This window comes from Hyperolius riggenbachi, chromosome 1, assembly GCF_040937935.1.
Source record: "Hyperolius riggenbachi isolate aHypRig1 chromosome 1, aHypRig1.pri, whole genome shotgun sequence".
Lineage (NCBI taxonomy): Eukaryota > Metazoa > Chordata > Amphibia > Anura > Hyperoliidae > Hyperolius > Hyperolius riggenbachi.
This window is the reverse complement of record NC_090646.1, coordinates 412,224,341-412,248,480: the sequence shown is the minus strand read 5'-3', so window position 1 is coordinate 412,248,480 and position 24,140 is coordinate 412,224,341. Positions and strand designations below refer to the sequence as shown.

The following is a 24,140-nucleotide window of genomic DNA, read 5'->3' as shown; positions in this document are numbered from 1 at the left end:
ATTGAGAATCTTTAGAGGGAGCTAAAGATTAGGGTGATAGCAAGAAGACCCTACAACCTGAAAGATTTGGTCAGGATAAGCAGAAACAGTGCGAATCCACGTATCGTAGTTTATAGGGGAAGTTTTCAAAACCATGCTTATGAATTTACACGCATAGTTAACATGTGTATTGCGTAATTTTCCGGTTGTGATTGTATGCTTACAAATTTACGCATTGGAAAGGGGAATGTACACATAGAAGAGTTCCCAGTATCAGCATTTAACCACTTGCCGACCGCACGCTTATACCGTGCGTCGGCAAAGTGGCAGCTGCAGGACCAGCGACGCAGTACTGCGTCGCCAGCTGCAGGCTGATTAATCAGGAAGCAGCCGCTCGCGCGAGCGGCTGCTTCCTGTCAAATCACGGCGGGGGGCTCCGTGAATAGCCTGCGGGCCGCCGATGGTGGCTCGCAGGCTAAATGTAAACACAAGCGGAAATAATCCGCTTTGTTTACATTGTACGGCGCTGCTGCCCAGCAGCGCCGTAAGGCAGATCGGCGATCCCCGGCCAATCAGCGGCCGGGGATCGCCGCCATGTGACAGGGGACATCCTGTCACAGGCTGCACAGGACGGATAGCGTCCTGTGCAGCCCCGATCACCAGGGGGCCAGGTAGGAGAGGGGGGAAGCGGAATTTCGCCGTGGAGGGGGGCTTTGAGGTGCCCCCCCCCCCCGCCAGCCACACGCAGGCAGGAGAGATCGGACCCCCCCAGCACATCATCCCCCTAGTGGGGAAAAAAGGGGGGTGATCTGATCTCTCTGCCTGGTGTTTGATCTGTGCTGGGGGCTGTAGAGCCCACCCAGCACAGATCACATAGATCAATGCTGGTCCTTAAGGGGGGGTAAAGGGTGGGTCCTCAAGTGGTTAAAGAGGAATTAATGCGTAAAATTTTCTGCATGCGGGCATAAGCATCCGCATACACTACGCTTCGCACTACGCGTAATTGTGTATTTTAACGCGTAGTCTACGAAATGCATACAAAGCGAATATTTGATTTCGAAGCCGTAGTTTGGCGAAGCGTAATTGCATAAAACTATGCGTAGTTCCAGCGTAGCAAAGTTGACTGACTACGACCATCCCTGATTGTGGGCCCCTGACAGGTAGTTAAAAGTGGGTGTGGCCATAACAAAATTGGGTGTGGTTATACATTGCATATATTTACCAATACAGTCTATGGCAACCTTCCCTGAGGCCCAGAAATATTTCTTGCTGCATACATGTAACATCTGCATTACCGTATTTTTCGGACTATAAGACGCTCCGGACCATAAGACGCACCTGATTTTAGAGGACAAAATCCAGGGAAAAAATATATATATACTAAACCTGGTGCATCTGTAGTGCAGGGGCATCTTATGGCCCTTCCCCCCTCGCCTTATGTGTTCTCTGGTGTCTCCTTGTGTCATTCTTTCTCTGTCCCTGTGTCCTCTGGTGTCCCCATGTCCTCTTATGTCCCCGTGTTCTCTGGTGTCCCCCTGTGTCATTCTCTGTCCCCCTGTGTCATTCTCTGTCCCCGTGTCATTCTGTGTCCCCCTGTGTCATTCTGTGTCCCTCTATGTCCTCCTGTCATTCTCTGTCCCCCTGTGTCCTCTGGTGTCATTCTCTGTCCCCCTGTGTCATTCTCTGTCCCCCTGTGTCATTCTCTGTCCCCCTGTGTCCTCCTGTGTCATTCTCTGTCCCCCTGTGTCCTCTAGTGTCCCTCTATGTCCTCCTGTGTCATTCTCTGTCCCCCTGTGTCCTCTGGTGTCCCTCCTCCTGTGTCATTCTCTGTCCCCGTGTCATTCTCTGTCCCCCTGTGTCATTCTCTGTCCCCCTGTGTCCTCTGGTGTCATCCTCTGTCCCCCTGTGTCCTCTAGTGTCCCTCTATGTCCTCCTGCGTCATTCTCTGTCCCCCTGTGTCCTCTGGTGTCCCTCCTCCTCTGTCATTCTCTGTCCCCCTCCTCCTGTGTCATTCTCTGTCCCCCTGTGTCCTCTGCTGTCCCCCGTGTCCTTTGCTGTCCCCCCTGTGTTATTCTTTGTCCTCCTGTGTTCTCTGGTGTCCCTCTATGTCCTCCTGTGTCATTCACTGCCCCCCTGGGTCCTTGTGTGTGGTGTCTGCGTTTGCCATTAACATCAGTGAATGAGGAGACCACCAGATATTAATATAGTGCAGTAATCAGGGCGCTGAACCAGCGCCGAGTGAGATAACAAAAATGTAAAGCACGTGTGTAAGGAAAGATGGCAGATCGCTGCATTAACTGTGCAGAGCTTACCGAAGAGGAAGGAATGGAAGGAATACACCGCAAACGCCACCGCTGCCATGCGGCTTCTCTAGGTTAGATGACAACAAAGCCATTGACCAATCAGGTGGGGGAGCGCTGCCCCAGTCAGCCAATCCCAGCGCATACGGCTACTGCCGGTTTGTTACACCGCCCGATAGTACCGAGGGCGGGATCATGCCCGTCATTGTGGCCAATCACTGCACTCCCTCAGTAGCTGGGAGTGCAGTGATTGGCCGCAATGACGGGCATGATCCCGCCCTCGGGACTATCGGGCGGTGTAACAAACCGGCAGTAGCCGTATGCGCTGGGATTGGCTGACTGGGGCAGCGCTCCCCCACCTGACTGGTCAATGGCTTTGTTGTCATCTAACCTAGTGAAAGCCGCATGGCAGCGGTGATGTTCGCGCTGTATTCCTTCCTCTTCGGTAAGCATGCACAGTTAATGCAGCGATCTGCCATCTTTCCTTACACACGTGCTTTTAATTCTGATTACTGCAGTATATTAATATCTGATGGTCTCCTCATTCAATAACGTTAATGGGACACGCAGACACCGCACAGAGGGGGACACCAGACACGGGGACTAGAAAAAACATAGGCACTGCTACGTACATTTGGACTATAAGACGCACTGACTTTTTCCCCCCACTTTTGGGGGAGAAAAAGTGCGTCTTATAGTCCGAAAAATACGGTATATTGGTTACTGAACAAAAGCAAAACGTAACCCCAATCCTGCATCAAGACAGGGCATGACATGACAGGCTCTGTCTTTTATAATTGAAAACACACCTGAGGTGAGAGGGATATGGAGGCTGACATATTTATTGCCTTTTAAACAATGCACGTTGCCTGGCTGTCCTGCTGATTCTCTGCCTCTAATACATTTAGCCATAGACCTTGAACAAGCATGCAAATCAGATGTTTCTGACTGCAGTGTGGAGCTGACTGGACCAAATTCAAATCAATCTAGGACTGACTAGCTAAAGATGGTGCAGTCTGCAGTGGCAGTGTGCAATCTAGACAACCTGGCTGGAACCCAGTACAGAGGGTGAGTAAGCTAGAAGGAAGGAGGTGCAGTGAGAAGACAGGAGAGTGGATTGTAAACTGGGGTGGCTTCCAAGATGTTTTTTTTTGTGGGTGCTATGCAAGTGCTAGATCCACTGCAGGGGTAGCTGACCTGCAGCGCGCGTAGGCAAAAAATTGGCTTGTCCGTGCACTGGAAAGTGGCGCGGTAATGACGGGTCATGAGCAGGGCCAAATGTTCTTCATTCTTAGCAGCAGTTAGTAATTCACTGACAGTGGACATCAACAGGAAACTTTGAATGAAGCCCCCTCTCCTAATTAAAAAAGGATATCCTACTACATATACATATAGCAGAGATTAGATTGTAAGATCCTCTGAGGACAGTCAGTGACATGACTATGTACTCAGTAAAGTGCTGCAGAAGATTTCAGTGCTATATAAATACATAATAATATGGTAGGACATTAGACTATGACTATGGTAGGATTAGATTGTGAACTCATCTGAAGACAGTCAGTGACATGGCTATGTACTCTGTAAAATGCTGCAGAAGATGTCAGTGCTTACCGATACTGTCCGACCACGGTGCTTGCTTGTTCATTCCGGATCAATGGCCTCCGGTTTGTCTGTGCCTGGACACTTAAGGTGGGTGCCAGGGAGGGTTGGTTGGTATGGGCTAAACAAATGCCAGGGAGGGTGGGTCCGTGGGCTAAACAAATGCCAGGGAGGGTGGGTGGTTGGCAAATGCCAGGGAAGGAGGGTGGGCTAATAGGTAGGTAGCCTGATGGGAGGGTGGGTTAATAGGTAGGTAGCCTGGTGGGAGAGAGGGTGGGCTCTAATAGGTAGGTAGCCTGGTCGGAGGAAGGGTGGGCTAATAGGTAGGTATGTAGCCTGGTGGGAGGGAGGGTGGGCTAATAGGTAGGTAGCCTGGTGGGCTAATAGGTAGGTAGCCTGGTGGGCTAATAGGTAAGTAGCCTGGTGGGCTAATAGGTAGGTAGCCTGGTGGGAGGGAGGGTGGGCTAATAGGGAGGTAGCCTGGTGGGAGGGTGGGCTAATAGGGAGGTAGCCTGGTGGGAGGGTGGGCTAATAGGTAGGTAGCCTGGTGGGAGGGAGGATGGGTGGGCTAATAGGTAGGTAGCCTGGTGTGAGGGAGGATGGGTGGGCTAATAGGTAGATAGCCTGGTGGGAGGGAGGGTGGGCTAATAGGGAGGTAGCCTGGTGGGAGGGTGGGCTAATAGGGAGGTAGCCTGGTGGGAGGGAGGGTGGGTTGGTGGGCTAATAGGTAGGTAGCCTTGTGGGAGGGTGGGTGGGCTAATAGATAGGTAGCCTGGTGGGTGGGCTAATAGGTAGGTAGCCTAGTGGGTGAGTAGGTGGGCTAATAGGTTTGTAGCCTGGTGTGTGTGTGCCTGGGTGGGCTAATAGGTAGGTAGCCTGGTGGGTGGGCTAATAGGTAGGTAGCCTGGTGGGTGGGTAGGTGGGCTAATAGGTTTGTAGCCTGGTGGGTGGGCTAATAGGTAGGTAGCCTGGTGGGTGGGCTAATAGGTGGTGGAGGGGTGTTACCCCTTTCTTCTGATCTACAGAGAGTGACTTCTTGACATTGAATGGGGACAGGCTTAATCTCCCTACCTGCATCTACGGTGCCTGAGTGGTAACCCTGGCTTTTGAGTACAAAGATACTTACTCTATCATCAAGTCATCCTTACCAGTGCATACAACACTGTATCGGGCTCTCAGTGTTATTCTTTATTTAACTGGACAGAGACTGTTCACAGCAGTCTTGAAATCCTTAAACAGTTAATTGGGAACAGTCCAGCACTGGCGTTATTTGATCCTCCACTACTAAACATTGTTACTGCAGATGCTTCCAACTAAGGCCTTGGTGCTGTTCTCACATGCCATGCAGTTCATGTACAGAAAATGTTTGCATTTGTACTTCACTGTAGGGAAATAAGCTCTGGCATATGTTAGGGGTAAAGAAAGAGGGAAAAACTAACCTGTGGGGTCTGCAATTTATTCTGAGGACTGACCATAGCTTCCTGACAATACTTCTTACAACAAAAGGATTAAGGTGAGACTTCAAGTGGATCCAAACTCAGAACGTCCTCGCTGCTCTAAACAATTAGCCACAGCATGATAACTTTTATGGGAAAATGTCTTCATTAAAATTTAAGAAAGTCCTAAAAAAATCCTGACATTTTAATGGCATGAACTGTCCAGGGAGCACAGAAAGGGCTAAGCTTCAGTCTTTCCTGCAGAGGCAGAGCTAAGCCCAAGTCAGAGTGCTGCTGCGAGTTACTTCTGCTAATAAGCTAAGTATACTCATATGTAGCTAAACAAACACACAAGGCACATTGCAATTAATTTCTACAGCACTTATATGTAGAATGAAAACTTTTCATTGTGTGGTGTGCAAGAGTTTGGGCCTGCTTTACATAACCTGCATGAGTACGCATATTTTTTTTGCTGTGCTTCTCTCACTCTTTACTTCACACCAGATAACAGTCTCAATTCACAGTGAACAGTGAAGTATATGACCACCTCTGTCAAATGAATATGTATCTGTACCCTACAGTAGCACTAATGACAGGGATGGCAGGGTTACCTCCGGTTTGCCAGACATCTCAAAAAAAAAATTGCATTATATGCACTATATATAAATTTTTATTTATTTGAGGTGTCAGTCAGACTGGAGGTTGTTCCCTGTGGGACGATACAGACAGGAACTTTCATATGAACGTGGAGATGGAATTGTAGCTAAAAGTAAAGATTGCATGAGCTCTAGTGGTGGCCAAGCACAGATGCCAAGTGCTAAATGCCATTCAGTCTTATGTTAGTTGTCACTGTCACAGCAAATGTTTCCAATAAAACTGTCACACCAACCAATAGCTTTTCCTGATTCTGTATGGAAAAACGTGCAATTGATATTGTGGGTCCTTTCTTGGATGCCCTATGGGATTTGCTAGAACTTCACCATACTATAACAGTGAATAGCCTCTTGTCAATCTGTTACTCTTCTTTCTTACATTTCGCTCTGCAGTTTTCAGCAGGGAAGGCTACTCAAAGGAAGCAGTATCTCACAGCTGTATCTAATAGCTGATTGGTTGGCACAACTATATAAATATTACATTAATAAATAAGCAAAGGAGAGACTGACAGGTTCAAAATAGATGCAAAGAATAGAAAAAGCACACAGGTTTTTGTCAAATGAGCATTTGACAAAGGCCTGTGTGCTGAAACATGCTTTTTGTGGCTATGGTACCACTAATAAATTAAGTGTAATGATCTGCGGGTGATTTCCAGCCAGCGCACACTATGCGTGCTGAAGCAGCCAGAAATCGCCACAGTCACAGAAACAAAGCACCCAGTATAAATTTGCAGAGGAGAATTCCAACCAGCAGATGGAGCTGTGGAGTGCAGATGAATAAACCCTCTGCACAACCACAGATGTCAGATAGAAATTGCACGATTAAGCAAGATAGAACAACAGAAGACAATTCCAACCTGCAGATGGAACTGCGGAGTACAGAGGAACAAGTCCCCTGTACTTCCACAGATGCCAGGTTGAAATTGCCCGACTAATGTAGTGATCTGCGGGCAGGGGCGCCTCTAGCCTTTTTGTCACTCCAGGCAAAAAAACCTGTGGTGCCCCCCCCCCCCCCCCCCGGATCCCTTTAGCTGATAGGGGCTGCGCTCCTCTTCAAGCATGAGCAGAGCCTTGCCATACCCGTGTAGTATCTCAGAACCGCTCATGCACAGGCGGATCAGGCTTACTGCACAGGAATGGCTGTATTTGCGCAGGCACGGTGCGGCTGCATTCATGCTTGAAGAGGAGCATGGCCCTGATCAGTCGGAGGGTATAGGCAAGTGGCAGGAAAAGACTGGTGCAGCACCCCCATTTCTGTCTGACAGGTTGGAGTTAGAGGCAGGGCAAGGGGCAGAGCCATGTGCAGTAAACATTACACTGCGCTTGTGGCTGCTTAGGTAAGGGTGGCCTTAGAGGTTGGCAGAGCATGTGTGCTCTGTCTCTATTGGCTGGGGAGTGGAGGGGATGCATCTCAAAGGAAGCACTGTGGTGGGGATGGAAACACTGGTAGGAGCCAGTGAGCAGAGCTGCAGCATCAGGTCTGTCTTTTGTGAGAATGGAAATGCAAAACACAGGGAGATGAAAACTTTGATTAAGGCTGGTTTCACAGTGGGACGTTACAGGCGCACGTTAGAGCAGCCTGTAACGCAGCCCACCGCACAGTAATGAAAAATCAATGGGGCTGTTCACAGTGCCCACGTTGCGTTACATTGTAACGCAGCGTCACAAGCCAATGTACTGCATGCAGTACTTTATACACGGCTGAGCCGCGTTAGACTGCTTGCACATGCGCTGTAATGTTGGGGAGGAGCGGCGAGCGGCCAGGCACATGGCTAATTAATATTCACTGCACGTCGTGACGTGCAGTGTTTACTTCCTGGAGCGGCTGCTCTGTGCGGCGATTGGCCGGCGGGTCCACGTGATGCCGCATGCGCACAAGAGTGCGCATCACGGCATCACTGACGCCAGAGTGAGCTGCACAACGCGGCTCACTCTGACGTCCAGATCCAGCACCACCAGGCGTTGCGTTAGGGGGACGTTATGCGACCTTAACGCCCCCTCTAACGCAACGTCCTGGTGTGAAATTAGCCTAAAGAATCGCTTGGTTTGTACAAAATGTATTTTATTCTTATGTTAGTTTAAAAAGGCTACACATAATGCCTGGTACACACCATGCAATTTCCCATCAGATAATACAGGTTGATTCGATTATTTCTGACAGGTCTGATCTGATTTCCAATGGATTTTCTGATCAATTTTCTATAGAAGTGATTGGAAAATTGATCAGAAAAATTATTGGAAATCAGATCAGACCTGTTGGAAATTATCGATTTCGACCAGTCTATCTGACGGGAAATTGCATGGTGTGTACCAGGCACTATATGTCTCACATCCCCCACCACTACTTCACACTGGGAGCTGTCTGGTAACCCTGTGTACCACAAGACCCAGAAAAGTTTAGAAAATAGCTGTAAAAGATGCAAAATAAAGTATTAAAAACACAATGAAAGGTATGTGTGCTTGTCTGCACTACAAGCAGCCCAACTACTGTAAACAGAATATTCCAGGGAACTCTATTTAGCATCACAAATCCATTTTAGCATAGAGGGCATTGTTTGCTTATACCAGCCTTATCTGTCACATAATGTGCACTGCTGGTCACAGGATCATAAAGCATTCATCCATCACAGGATCCCAAAGCAGAGTCTGAGCATTCCTTTTCTTTGTTTATTTTCACACTTTGCCATAAAGCAGTTTCTTGGAAGTTTGCTCTGCATCAACAGGACTGGGTGCAGTGACGATACAGTGGTGATGAATCCCCAGCATGACACGCTCTATCACTTACTGGTCTGTGTGTAAATCTTCCAGCATGTCAGAGCCCCTGCTAGTGCCAGATAAGCTCTTCTAGCTGCTTCTCCCCACAGTCAACCAGACACTCTCAATCTCCGGACTCCTAATCACTTCCTGACCTGGCCTCGGCACTTCCTGTGATGTCACGCTCCTTCCCCATCACTCGTGCTAATTGAGCCTGCATTCTGTCGCTGTAAAATCAATCTACAGCGTGGAAAAAAAGTTACAGTAGCAGTGGGCGGCGCCTTCTGGCGAACTTCCGCCCCCAAGCGGCTGCCTGTACTGCCTATTGGTATAGGCGCCCCTGTCTGCGGGCGATTTCCAGCCAGCGCACACCATGTGCGCTGAAGCAGATGGAAGTTGCCACAGTCACAAAAGCAACAAGTCAGAAGAAAGCAAAAACAGGGACAGACAATATGAATGGCTACCAATCTAGTCGCCACCCCGCGACGGTAGACATATCACATCATAGCAGGCCAGAATGAGAAAGCTAATCGCAAGAGAGGCGATTGCTATCAGCGACACAAGATTGAGCAAAGACAGAGTGTGAACTGAATAAGGAAGACACAGCAAATAACCACAATCTGAACGCCAAGAAAAATAACAAAGAATTCACTAAACGCGGTCCCCGCACGATATGCGCAACAGAGACAAGCACGTTAACGGTACGGCCACCGCACGTTAAGCGCAACAGTGGCAGAACGTACCAACCCTAACTAACAAATTAACACAGAAAATGAGACAGACAAATAACGCAAACGCTTGCTAATCTGTTGCCTCACACCAGACAACAGCAAGCGTTCGTGCCAGACAAGACAGACTGAAGGAGAAACCAGTAGCAACCGCAGCTAAGGTTATACTCCAAGAATCAGACAAGGGAGATCCACCGCCTCTACCACTAGGGCGAATGCGATCTAGGAGCGAGACCAAACGATTCACTGTCAGCCACCGCAGGTGACAGTACAATCGCAAGGACAAGACAATACTGACAGGAATAAACAGTACAAATAAAACAGAACCTGACCGTACTATAAGAAGTGCAGAACGCACTCCCCAATAATTAACTACACTAGAATATTCGCACAAAATACAAAAAGGCTGAGGCTCCAAGGTAAGTTTCCCTAATCAGAAAACTGTGTCGAGCGAGGAATTCTGGGAGGAAGTGAAATTTATACTAGAAACCTTCAAAGGAAGCAGACAAGCAATTTGCATGACAAGTGGATGCAAATCAGTCAGCCTTGCAAACTGACAAAAAGGACTCTTTTCCCTGGACTGAACTATGCAAGCTGCATAGGAAACAAAGCAGTCCAGGGAATGAAGTCCAGCAGAGCGGATTCTGACATTAGGCTGATATTGCAAAATCCATGTGATGACCCAGCTTTTTCTATTCTTTGCATCTGATTGTACCCCCCTGTGGGATCCGGGTGTATGCTGGTTGACTCTCTGGTGCTACGACTGTCAGTGGTTGGAGCTCAGGGGCAATGCTTTTTTGAGGTTCAAAATAAACCTCAATATGTAAATCTTACTGGAAAATCTTGGAAAGCCTTTCCTACTTTAAGTTTTTACATAATTACAGAGCAAACCCAGATGCAGCTACCCAGTCATCACCATTTGGCAGATGAATGTGCACTAAGTAACGTGCTGCAGGCATACAACTTCCATTAAAAAAAGTGTTTCTTGGTGTCATCAGCTTAAAGTGAACCTCCGGACTAAAAATCGACTCAGCAGCACTGAAAAGGCTTGGTGTTTTTTTAACAGTTTCACAGCATCAGAACTTTGTTTTTCTAATACAAGCCTCATTTTTAGCTCCACAGAAGAAAACTGCCCGGGCATTTTTCCCCTGATGCTGTGCAAAGCATGATGGGATTTCTGATTTTGTTGTTCTCGTTCTGCTGTTTTGGTGCAATTTTTTTTTTTTTTTACACTTTGAATTTTACATTTGAAGCCTAGCATGTGCAGCTGGGAGGGGTGATCAGGACACAGGACAGTTGGAACTGTGTCTCCTGCTCCTTGTCATCTCCTTTCAACCAAAAAGATGGCTGCCCCCATGACAAAGATGGCAGCCTCCATGAATCACCCACCCTGTTTTAAAAGAACAGGCAAATGTTTGTAAGAGATTATATTACCTATCTATTCTAATTAACATAACTAATGTAATTTGATGACAGTATGTTTGTTTAGGCTGAAGTTCCCCTTTAACTGATATTAAGTGCCTTGTTTTAACCACTTGATGACCCAGCCTTTACCCCCCCTTAAGGACCAGCGCTGTTTTAGCTGATCTGTGCTGGGTGGGCTCTACAGCCCCCAGCACAGATCAAACACCAGGCAGAGCGACCAGATCGCCGCCCCTTTTTTCCCCACTAGGGGGATGATGTGCTGGGGGGGTCTGATCGCTCCTGCCTGCGTGTGGCTGGCGGGGGGGGGGGGCACCTCAAAGCCCCCTCCACCGCAGGATTCCCCCTCTCCCTCTCCTCCCTCCCTTCCCCGGAGATCGGAGGCTGCACAGGAACGGATCTGTCCTGTGCAGCCTCTAACAGGCTTCTGCCTGTCATGTGACAGCGATCCCGGCCGCTGATTGGCCGGGGATCGCTGATCTGGTACAATGCTGCTACTGTTAGCAGCGTTGTACAAATGTAAACAAAGCGGATTATTTCCGCTTGTGTTTACATTTAGCCTGCGAGCTGCGATCGGCAGCCCGCAGGCTATTCACGGAGCCCCCCGCCGTGAATTGACAGGAAGCAGCCGCTCGTGCGAGCGGCTGCTTCCTGATTAATTAGCCTGCAGCGGGCGACGCAGATCTGCATCGCTGGTCCTGCAGCTGCCACTTTGCCGACGCGCGTTATGCGTGCGCGGTCGGCAAGTGGTTAATATGCTTCTAATTTCTTCATTCCTTGGAACACTGCGGTCTCGTATGTATTTTTTGATTTTACTCAGATCACAATTATATAGGGCGGTACACATATTGTCTTTATCCTTAATTCCCTTTTGGGAATATATTGTGCCTTGGCAAATCTGTAATGTTTATTTTATGTTAATAAATATTTCCTTGTTTTAAAAAAAAAATGCTTCTGAAATCATCTCTTGCTACAGTGTTTTAATACCAACAGGACAATTGTAAGGCATACAGTGAGCAGAAGCGAAGTGCTACAGAAGTACTCACAGTCCTGTCTTGCTGAAACAGGAATAATTCAGATTTACTATTCCACTTAAAGTGACAAAAAAGGCAACAAAGACCATGCATAAGTGAACTGTTTGATGGACACATATGACATGCCAGCCATCAATGCATACAAACAACTCCCTACTTTAGATATCAGCAACAACAGAGACACAGACATTAGGTGCAGACATTAGGTGTGCTCCAAAAAACAGGAATCTTCCTGTGGGAACTAATGCCTGTTATGTAACTGGATGCATACTGCTATTTCCTGAAGCTGGACGTTATTTTTTATGTTTTTTTTTTTCCAATTAAAGCAAAAATTATTCAAGGAGAAAAAAGTGAAAACAGTTGCCACATCAGCAAGGCCAAATCTATCCAATCATCCCCTACAGGCAAGATGTCAGTAAACTCACTAATGACTGATTGCTGTTGGTCATCATCATTTTTATTTACTACTTGATCTGCATTGAAGCTCGCTGTAGTTCTGCTCACTTGAAACAAAGGGAAAGGCATTTCTAAAAGGACGGAACAATGTCTGTTTTGATTCTGATAGTCAGGCCTGTAACTGCTGGGCATTTCCTATCCAAGTGAAGAGCCTTTGCTTACATCAGTTATGTGGATGTTGGAGCCTGCAGAAACAGATGTTTCCTGTCAGCAGCTGATTTACCCTCTACGAGTGCACAAGTGTATTCAGCATATTTCAAGCACCCAATGTTTCATTAGCTGACCTTTGAAACATGTTATCCAAATCATCCCTTAAGCCCATGTTCCATTTGTTAGGTTACTAATCTCCTGCACCTTCTCCTGTCTATTAGGCTTCAGGGATTGCAGTGTGTGTGCCTTGACACCACACAAACTGGCTATGATATAGCGGTGATGCGTTATTGTCCTGCTGCACAGATGCTAATGGGATCTTGTACTTAAAAAAATTGTAAAAATAAATAAATACACTAATATATAAGGATATTATTTTTTTGTAATATTCATAATATTATGTTACTATAAGGAACCTGCCTGTTAAGGTTGATGTTTGTGCCGAGACCCAGGCGGAATCTGCCGCTTCCGGGTCTTGGCGCTTGCTCCCCATTGATGATACGCATGCTGGGACACAGGCCACACTTCCTGATAGGTGGAGGGCAGGTTCTCGGTACGCCCTCCGCAAAGGAAAACAGTAGTCAGCTGACTGCGGTCAGCTGACAGCTCTAGCGTCAGCTGACTGCGCGGCTGACACTTGGCAGATGCATCTGCTGAGATTGGATTTGCGGAGTGTGCCCGGCCACTGATTGGATGAAAGTTGTATTTAAACGTGCAGAGTGCTCCCAGTCATCGTCCGTGATAAGCATAGCTGTAGCTAGTTGCTGGGTGTGCACTCACATTGTCTGAACTATTAGAATTGATGGTACACTGTAGAAACAAAAAGTCACTTGGCACTCAACTGTTAAAGAGGGGGTGGGGCCAGTTCCTGTAAGTCTGCGTTGGCTTCACCCCATGTGCTTGCACCTGTGTTGTTAGGTTGGCAGTTCAAGCAAAGGGAAGTGCGTCAGGCCTTGATTAGTGCAGAGCACAAACTGTAGCACACTGGTACACAAAAGAGATGCTGCGCACCTTCCTCTTGTATTGCTTTTATTCAGGCATTCCACTAACAGCCAGCGTAAATGACATGAGAAACAAAAGTAGTCAAACCTGGATTCACGAGGTGCAGGAGTGGATGGGGAAGAGGTGACCAGGGGATGTATGGACGGCACTACAGCCGTTTCACGCCGTCGGGCACTTGCTCACGTGCGTATGTCCTAAACGGGGCAGCGCTGCACAGCTTCCTACATAGGATCTCCAAGCCGCGCCCCCAGCCTAACCCAAAAGGGGGCTCCCATTAAAAAAGACTAGGGGATGACTTTTGTGGGCAAAGGGACCTTATGGGGCGTATTCGCCTCTAGAATAAATTTACCTACTCCCCTGTTCAATTACTATATCTCTGCATCTGCAGAATTCGGGGAGGAGGGTTTCGAACAGCCCATACCAGGAAAGAAAATCTGGAGGTTGTGTCATATAGAGGGAGAAATATCTTTTTTAATGGGAGCCCCCTTTTGGGTTAGGTTTAGTGGGGTGATCCTTTTTAAATATACTTGCTGATAATAAACTGTACAAATTTTAACAAGGGCACTCAAGATGCAGATCAGCTATGCCACAATGCCAGCGTTCATGTATGCACTTTGAATATGCACTGCAGCACTTTGCGACATTTTCACATATAATTATCCACAATGTGTTTTGAAGTGATGCCTGAGATGTAAATATTTTTCTATTTGTAAATTGATCTATGCGCACAAAAATGTTACTTGCACATTTCACTTTTACCTGGCTGCATAGCCAGATCCAGCACCAATGTACAAGCTAGATGCTTGTTTCTCGCCGCTGAGCGACGAGTCTCCGCCCCTTCACCCCCGACCTCAGCTCCCAGACACTCTACACCAATGGGGCAGCGCTGGGGGCGCGGCTTGGAGATCCTATGTAGGAAGCTGTGCAGCGCTGCCCCGTTTAGGACATACGCACGTGAGCAAGCGCCCGACGGCGTGAAATGGCTGTAGTGCCGTCCATACATCCCCTGGTCACCTCTTCCCCATCCACTCCTGCACCTCGTGAATCCAGGTTTGACTACTTTTGTTTCTCATGTCATTTACGCTGGCTGTTAGTGGAATGCCTGAATAAAAGCAATACAAGAGGAAGGTGCGCAGCATCTCTTTTGTGTACCACTATTAGAATTGACCTTGGCTTGTATTGACCATTTTTGTCTGCTGTTTACTATCCCTTGCTTGTTACCTGGATACTTTTGCCTGCTGCTTGGACCGACCTCTGCTTGTTACCTGGATACTCTTGTCTGCTGTCTGAACTGACCTTTGCTTGTTACCTGGATACTCTTGCCTGCTGCCTGGACTGACCTTTGCTTGTTACCTGGATACTCTTGCCTGCTGCCTGTACTGACCCTTGCTTGTTTCTTGGATACTCTTGCATATTACCTCAACTGACCTTTGCTTGTTGCTTTGATAATCTTGCATGCTGACCTTGCATGAACTCTCTCACTCGCTACTTGGATCATCCACTGCCTGTTCCCTAAACCATCTGTCATTACCTGCAATCGACACTGAGGGCCTCATCCTCCTAAAATCAAGGTACTAATCCTGTGTGATACTTATAAACTATTGAACTGTGTTATACTTGCCTCAGTGGGGTTCTGGCGGGTTATTGCCCTCTCTACTCCAGTCTGTATGCCTTGCACGTTAAGACCTGGGGGTAACGTAGTCAGGAGACAAATAAAGTGTCCTGTTCACGCGGGGGCTTGTCTATAGGTGAAGACCATGGGTCGGGCTCAGAGCCGTGGCACTAGATTGGGGCATAGAGGCTGATTGGGGACATAACCTGTCAAGACTTACAATTACAAGTAGGTTTTTCAAAGCTCCAGTTAAGGCACAGTTTTTATAAGCATTTAGCAGAAAGTTAAGGTAGATATTATTTTCTATTTTGGGAGCTTGATTTGGGTTATGGAAAAAAAGCAACATGAAGACACAGTGGGGACCAAGTTGTCAGGAGGAAATGTCAGAACGTATTGAATAGTCACACGTTAACTTGAGCACTGGGGGACGTTGATAGTTCAAATATCAATAATGTTATATTACCATTTACCAAACCCCTTTCTATTTGCCTAAGGCTCAACACACAACATTCAATCTTGGTTGTTCAATCTTACCACTTTCATGTAGTATAAGAGCTTTTCCAATCAATCATTCAAGGTATTTTCAATCTGTTGGCCCTTATACTACATAGATTTGGTAAATTTGTACAACCAAGATTGTATGGTGTGTGTTGAGCTTTACACTAACCAACCTCCCTAAGCATTCCCCTAGCTGTACGCTTAACACTGACTCCCCTCCCAAAGCAAACTCTTTTCTAAATGTCTACAGGTGTCCCTTAAGGTTACAAGTTTTTCATTAGATGCGATCATTCAACCTGATTTTTATAATTGAAAGTAATCAGAAGGTAATTATTGATTGTTCACATAAACAGGTTGTTTAGGGTATTTTCTCTCTTCCGATTCGATCATAAAATCTAACATTCTGATCAATTACTCAATTACTTTTTCTGTTCCAATTGATTATAAAATCATTTTACATAGATCTTGGTCACACACTGTGCAGTTTTCTGTACAGTTCAATCATACAAATCACGTTGAAAGGACACCTTATAAACAAAATTGTACCGTTAATGGGCACCTTAACACTAACCTACTCTGTGTGACATTTAACTCTATTCTCCCCCATTCACTAACACTAACCAACCTACATCTACCAATCCTTCGATCTGTAGCTCAGGTATATATAACTGAGCCCAGGTGCTGAACCATACAGTGATTGCCGAGACCTGGCTAAGTGGCTAAAATGTACCAGAGAAAATCTCAGATGGGAGCAAAAGAGATGATCACAAAATTCTCCTACAATTAAGCCAAGCTAGCAAATGAAAGGCATTATCTGCCAATCATCTAGTCAGCAACTGATAATTTAAAGTCCCATTCCAGGGACAAATACTTTCCTATATCCAAGTAGGAATTTGATAGCAGAGCTTGTTTTCATCCAATTATAAAGTTTCATTAGCTAATGACAAATAATTGGCTTTTAAAATAACTGGTTAGAAGTCCAGACGCTGCCCACATCCTGCACCAGTGACTAGGCTGCAATTCTCTCAGATTCAAACTGTGCCTCCCCTTTCATTTTAAACTGTGGAGCTGATGTAGTGAAATCCACAAACACAGAGCATCTTAGATGATGCATTGACTCTGGTCAAGTAATCAAAATTTTCAAGACATGATTTTTAGCAACAGAATACACATTCCACGAAAAATAGGTAACATCAGAACAACTGATTTCTAAGTAATAATATGATATTTAAAGATCTTTGAATTTAATGCCAGTTAGTGGGTTTTATTGTGTATGCATTTAAAGTAATACTAATACCTGAGTCATACATTATGTCTGCCCCTTCCTCCCACACTAAGCTGCATTCATTGGTCAGGTTACACCCTCTCTAATCATGTGATACTGCTGGCAGGATAAGTTGGCACCAGGGTTGCATGAAATAGAAGCATAAGGAAAAACGGGTGTGGGGTGAAGCCAATAAAAGTGTAAACAAATACTATTGTGAATTGGGGCGCCAAATGAAAACAAAAAAAATATTTCCAGTGCTAAGGACAATAGTAAAACATTGGTAAATATTTTACTACAGTTAAACCTAACCAGAACTCTCCCCCTCTGATGCATATCCCTAAAACCTCCCTTCCTGATGCCTATGCCTAACCCTAAAACCCCCCTGCCTGATGCCTAATCCTAAACCCCCTTTCTGACACCTAACTCTAAACCCCCCTTTCTGGCGCCTTAGCCTAAAACCCCCCTTCCTGATGCATAACCCTAAAACCCAACTCTAAAACCCCCCTGCCTGACGCATAATCCTAAAATTCCCCTTTCTGACACCTAACTCTAACCCCCCCCCCTCCTGATGCCTTACCTTAAAGCCTCCCTTCTGGATTACTAACCTTAACCACCCCTCACATACTGCCCCTGCCACAAATAACAAATACAAATAACAATATATTTCAAACACTATACATTTCAAAAACAAACAATTTTTATGGACAGGCCCAGTGCGCCCAAATTGTCCTTTAGCTGCAGTTGCCCACATGTCCTGCTTTAGCCTCAATTAGCAAAGTACAGCTCTAATGCAGACAAAACTGCAGCCCAGTGTTTAATGGTAGGGAAGTATTTGTGCTTGTTGCTCATAGTTACCAGCCATATTTTTCATTTAATTTACAAATCAGCACTTTACTGACAACAGATGAAACAGGACAGAGGAATTAACGTGTCACATGTAACAAAGGAGTTACATTCAGGAGACAGATTTCCTTTGCCCTTAATACATGAAATATAGAGGGAAAGTATAAAGAATAAACAGACGGGCAGCAACTTCTAATTATCATTCACAATATCTGTGCATGCATGTAACTTACTGAGCACATTTATGAAATGAATCCACAGAAATCAGAAATGTATGGATTTGACATTTCAATTTTGAGATTATCAGGATGACTTGAACTTCCAATGCAACAATAACAGCTGCGAACATAACAGCACTGTAAAAACATTTAAAAATGTCAAATAGCACAAAACTAACCGGTCTATTCACAGCATGCTTAATACATGAATCTGCGGTCCAGGCCCTAAATCTGCAGTCTCCAGTTTGCACACTTTGCACATCCAAAGATCCTTTTATATTTTCTCCAGCATGGAAAAATATTTAGAGTAATAAAAAAAGGAATCTTTGCAGCAACACTAATGATTCCTTAAGGGATAAGGAGGTTTGGATATGATTTTCTCATGCATTCTTTTGGGTGACTTAGCATTAATGAAGGTCATTTTCTGGTAAGTTCATCATCAGCACTGGAAAGAAACATGCAAAGTTCTCATATTATTCAACCTCTTAAGGTACCGACAGATGGGTTCTGATTAGTCCAGTAGTAATTATCAGTGTAGGCAATCAACAAGATGGGGCGGTGCACATGTTACAAAGGACCACCAAGGAGTGCTGCTTCCAAAATTCAACAGGCAATTAATGTCAGCAATCAAAAGAGAAAAGACACATTTATTTATTCATTTAATTTATACTTAATGGAGGGAGAGAGAGATACAAGTCTTTGCAGGGTCGCCAGCCGTTTCGCACATAACCACCCGGCGCTACATTAACAAATCATTACCTTAATTGGAGTAGGAGCCGACTCTAATTAAGGTAATGATTTGTTAATGTAAATGTTTCTGATGGTTGTTGGGTAGTTTAGTGTCCTGACGAAGCACTGGGTGGTCCGATGCATAACGGCTGTCAACCCTGCACGGACTTGTATTCCTCTCCTCTGTTAAGTATATGGAATGCAAGCCTGCTTTGATCTATGACTTGCTAACGTGTTTTAAACTGATGAAATAAATGTGTCTTTTATTGGACGTGTGGTAAACCTAATGGATGCATGTGTGTCATCCAGCAACAGCCAAGGACCCGCTCACCAATGACTTTACATGTGCCAATAATGACAAGCATATTTTTCTGTAGAATTGCTGAACGGCTACAATATGTTAAAGAAAAAGCTAATATGCCACAGCTAATGTTTTAATACACTATGTGGGAATTATTTTTTTTCCGTTTAGCTACAGACATAAAGTAAAGAAATTATGCCTTTTATTGTTTAAAAAAAAAAAAAGAGAAAGAAATTATGCCTGGTAATATTTTCATATGAATTCCAAAAAGCATTCCTGCTAGACATGTATCTAAGGATTAAATAAAGTATATTCTATTTCATTTAGTATTACAAATATTAGGATGCTTTTTTGAGATCTCGGTTTCAGGCGGCACTGGTTACTGACCTGTCTATGGCCGTACTTGTTGGCATACTCCTTCCAAAACCTCGAACTCCCATTTGCCGAAAATATGGTACACAGGAAAGGTTGGCAGCAATTATTGCTAAGGAATCGGAAGGGTTCACAAAAAATCCATTTTCTCCTAAAATCATATATCTGTCCTGAAAAACAGAGATGTATGTGACAATTAAAACAAATATTACTTTGTTACCTACTTTCAAATTCTGACACTGCCATTCAATGCTGGTACAGAGTTTCCATGCTTGAATATGGCATAGGTTACATTACTGAACATACATTTTGTATTACAGGTAAACGTTGGTGTTAAAGTGTTCTGACCTCTTCCTACAAAAACATACGGTCTAGTTATTACTCAAGTTTTGCAGTTGAGTTCCTGACATATTTTGATTGTTTTATGTATGTTTGATTTTTTTTTCTGCAATTGATGCAAATAAAAACCTTTTGAAACATAAAATAAGTTTTGTAGTTGAGAATATGACGTTTAATAAGCTGGTTGCTTAAAGGGGAACTGAAGAGAGAGGTATATGGAGGCTGTCATGTTTATTTCCTTTTAGACAATACCAGTTGCCTGGCAGCCCTGCTGATCCTCTGCTTCTAATACTATTAGCCATAGCCCCTGAACAAGCATGCAGCAGATCAGATGTTTCAGTGGTTCAGACTTATAAGACTGATCTGACAAGACTAGCTGCATGCTTGTTTCTGGTTTTAATCAGATACTACTGCAGAGAAATAGACCAGCAGGGCTGCCAGGCAACTGGTATTGATTAAAAGGAAATAAACATGACAGCCTCCATATACCTCTCTCTTCAGTTCCCCTTTAAAGTGAAAGGTGAAAATAAACAGATGAGAAAAACAATTCTATCTATCCTTCTTTTTTTTTTTAATTACTTTTTTAGATTGCTTGAATTTTAAATTTCAAAACTTAAAAACGAAGATTCAATGTTATATTCCTCTGCTCAATGGCACATTCTTTCTAGTAGCCCATAGCTAAAATATATGAACTTTATTGACCTTTTATTTATCTATTCCTGCACTCAGAAGCTCTCTCTCAGGAAAGAGTTTCATGGCTGTAATTGCTTATCATTGAGGGTAACACTATAGTTCGACTAGGTGTTGTATCTCCCCCAATTAGAGAGAAACTGTCACTTGCATACCCACATGTTTTTTAGGCAGGTAAAGAAAAAAGTAACATAGCCAAGCTATTAATTTGCTTGCTTGGCACTGTACATGTCTATCTCATCATGTCATCTCAGGTACACTTCAAAGGATACATTAGGCCACCCTAAAAGAGAGAAGTTTTACTGATCTGAGGTATTTTCCAGCCCCTAAATGCTTATCAGGTTTACACCGAAGCTCGTCTGTTCCCTTGTCTGCCGCTGTCTCCTCCATAAGATTGTGACCCGCACCTGGGTAGTTGTCTTCTTCGCATGTGCACCTCTTGTGATCGCCCTACAATCCCCCTGGAGCACTTTGTGCTTGCCCGTTTCACAAAGACTTGAACTGGGCAAGCGCAAAACACTCCTGGGTATAGGAGCGCGATCACGAGGGGTGCAAAGCATGCATGCGAATGTGCAGAAGAACAAAACCCAGCCGTTGGTTTCGATCTTACAGAGGGAACAGCGGCAGACTGGGGAACAGCATACCTTCGGTGCGGGACCTTAAAGACATTTAGGCACTTGAAGAAGCCCCAGGTGAGTAAAACTTTTCTCTTTTAAGGTTTCCTGAAGAAGTCAAGAAGAAGTCAATCCAACGGTTGTATTGACTTCTTATTAGTCTTATCAGCTTTTTGAACAATGGCAAAATACTTTTTTTTAGCTGTTTCAACTTGTTCCACAGCAAAAGTTGTTCAACAATTGTGCTGCATAAAAGACCACTGTTGAGCGTGTGTTTGGGGCTTTAGATTGACGTCTTATCAGTCTTATCAGCCGTGTGAAGAAAAGCAAGCAACTTTTTTTGGGTTGTTTAACTTGTTTCACAACAAAAGTTGTTTGAGAATTGTGCTGCATAAAAGACCGCTGTTGAGTGTGTGTATGGGGCTTAAGATAGATTTAACTGAAGCAGCAGGGATGCCTTTCGATGTAGGAAGTTTCCCCAGGCTATGCGATTACTATATATCCCAGAATAGTTCAGAGCTGGCAGTAGCTGGCAGCGCACCCAACAGCAGAAATGCTGGCAGAGAGAGCAGCAAGCTCTGAATGCATGAAATACTTACTCCATCAGCATCAAATGCAGCTCCAAATCCATGCTCCCCTCCCTTCATAGCTTCCAGGAGCCCACTGGCATATGTTAGGTTGGGGTCGGGGTACTGGCCACCAAAATCTTCAAGAGGGACACAGTTGACTGCAGAATTGGCAGGTGCTCCTAATTCATCACAAAGAATTCGTCGGACATATGGACCCATTACTGAAAGAAAGATGACACAGTGTGCATTCTTAACTAAGACAGTGCTTAGTGGCTTGGGGCATAGTTCAGCACAAAAGCTTAATACCAATAACGTGTCAGAATTCAATTCCACTGAGTTAACAGGACCCTTTATTTTTATATATGGACATCCAGGAGCCAAGCTGTAATAGCCAAGGGCTTCCAGCAGAATCCACGTCCCCAGAGTGTTCAATGATTAAAGGTCAAATTCATCTCCCTGTCTTCATTACATATTTTATTTTATATATCATGGCCCATGTGCAATTAACTTTTTCTCCTGAGTTTTCTCCCAGGAGATAATTTTTCATCTTGTATTTAAAATAATTTTTCAGCATTTTGCAATTAAAAAAGTACCAAAAAGTAATTGAAAATTATTTTGAGTATTTTCTTACTTGCTGGGAATTTAAAATGTATTTTATATACAAGTTGAGAAAATATCACCTAAGAGAAAACTCAGGTGAAAAAGTGAATTGCATATGGGCCCGTATATCTTTAACCACTTAAGGACCACGGGGTTTTCTTCTGATCGGTGCTGCGTGGACTCTCCAGCCCGCAGCACCGATCAGGAAATAGCCAGGGCGATCAGACTTCCCCCCTTTTTTCCCCACTAGGGGGATGTCCTGCTGGGGGGGTCTGATCGCCGCCGGCTGCCTGCACTTTCCGGGGGGGGCTCTTCAAAGCCCCCCTCCGCAGCGCTTTCCGCCCTCCCCGGCTTTCCCTCCCTCTCCCTGTACCTGTGAGTGGCGCAGGACGGAGTTCCGTCCTGCGCCGGATAGGACAGGCTTCTGCCTATCAGATGCCGGTGATCCCCGGCCAATCAGAGGCCGAGGATCGCCGATCTACGTCACGGCGCTGCTGCGCAGCAGCGCCGTGTGATGTAAACAGCGGGGATTTCTTCCCCGGACGTTTACATTATGCGTGCGAGCCGCGATCGGCGGCTCGCACGCTGTTCACGGAGACAGTCTCCGTGAACTAGCATGGAAAGGCCGCTCGATCGAGCGGCCGTTTCCATGCTATACCACTAACAACCCGCCGACGTCTATGGGCGTTAGGCGGTCGTTAAGTGGTTAACTTTACTAGGCTTGTGTAGCAATGATCAGTTTTTGTCATTACATTTTATTAATTAATTATAAAGCAGCAAGTGTATAGAGGAAAAAAAATGTATGGTACTTTACGTAAAAAGGCATAGTAACATTTTTTGAAATGTTAAAATTGAATGTATAACCAATATATTATAGTATATGCACAATATTGTGTGCCAGATATCCCATCACAGGGAAAGTAAGAATTGGTACAGCCAGATTAGAATAAAAAATATTGTTCCCCTGAAATAATTATGAGGTGCCTGTAGAACATGCAGGCATAAATGCACACGGATGTGAGAATGTACGTAAGTAAGTCTACTAGAAATCCTAACCACTCAGTCTTTGCTTGATGCCTCTCATCTTTTCTTCTTTTAACATTTTTCAAATATAGCAATGCCACAAAGTTCAACAACAAAAAAAGCAAAAGAATATCGATTGATTGATTTAGTTTATTAGTTGTGACATACGGTAACTGTTATTGTATATGTTTCACTACAGCATCAGCCTTACCTCCATTCATGGCATCAATCCTTATCTTCAGTTGGTTGGGGCCAGTAAGTAGGCCCTTGATTGCACTGAAGTCAAAAATAGTTCGAAGTAAATTGAGGTATACCTCCACCGAATCTACTACTTCAACTACAAGACAAATAAAGAGATCACAAACAGTTATGTCATTTATAAATCATTACTGGTTTTAATTCACAAAAAAAAGTTCAATAAGCAGTGTTAACATGTAAAAAGAAATAGCCAGATTTATAGCAGTGTGATCAGTGAGATTGATTGCGGCAGGTTACTGGACTTTGAGTACAGATGAATTGTCTGTATTGCCTCTAGAAACCCAATTAAGGTATTTCTGACATGAATCAGAAGGCATCAGAAGCATGAGTACAAGAACAGTATGGAAGTGCAGACCTGGAGCAGCAGAAGCAAAGAGGTGCGCCAAACATAAGGAAAGTAGGAGCTCTGTTTGCACACCAGCAATTGAGATATTATTAAAGACGGAAGACAATTTAAACCTTTCAAATTTCCATCAATCTATCATGGGCTTTTAGTCTTACTTTCAAATAGTACATGCCAAAGGGAGTGCTTTTTTAATAATAACATACTGTATTTAAACTGCAGGACTGTTGAATAAGGCTATGTAGCTTTATACTGCATGTCGTCTCTAACAAAAGAAGACTGATTCTTATGTCAATTACATTTGAGTTTGTCTGTTTGGATCCCTCTTTGCATTTGCAACAGGATGCTAAC

The 24,140-nt window shown here is 44.7% G+C and overlaps 1 protein-coding gene across 2 annotated transcripts in view; it reads right to left on the bottom strand.

Annotated features, from left to right (window-relative positions):
• Positions 1-24,140, bottom strand: part of PGM5 (phosphoglucomutase 5) — a 232,757-nt gene that overhangs the window by 154,374 nt on the left and 54,243 nt on the right. For both annotated transcript variants that reach the window (XM_068236008.1, XM_068236018.1), the window contains exons 4-6: positions 23,400-23,525; positions 21,596-21,786; positions 19,369-19,523 (exon numbers count right to left, since the gene is read on the bottom strand). In XM_068236008.1, the coding sequence (XP_068092109.1) occupies positions 19,369-19,523; positions 21,596-21,786; positions 23,400-23,525 (472 nt within the window). The remainder of the gene's footprint in view (positions 1-19,368; positions 19,524-21,595; positions 21,787-23,399; positions 23,526-24,140) is intronic.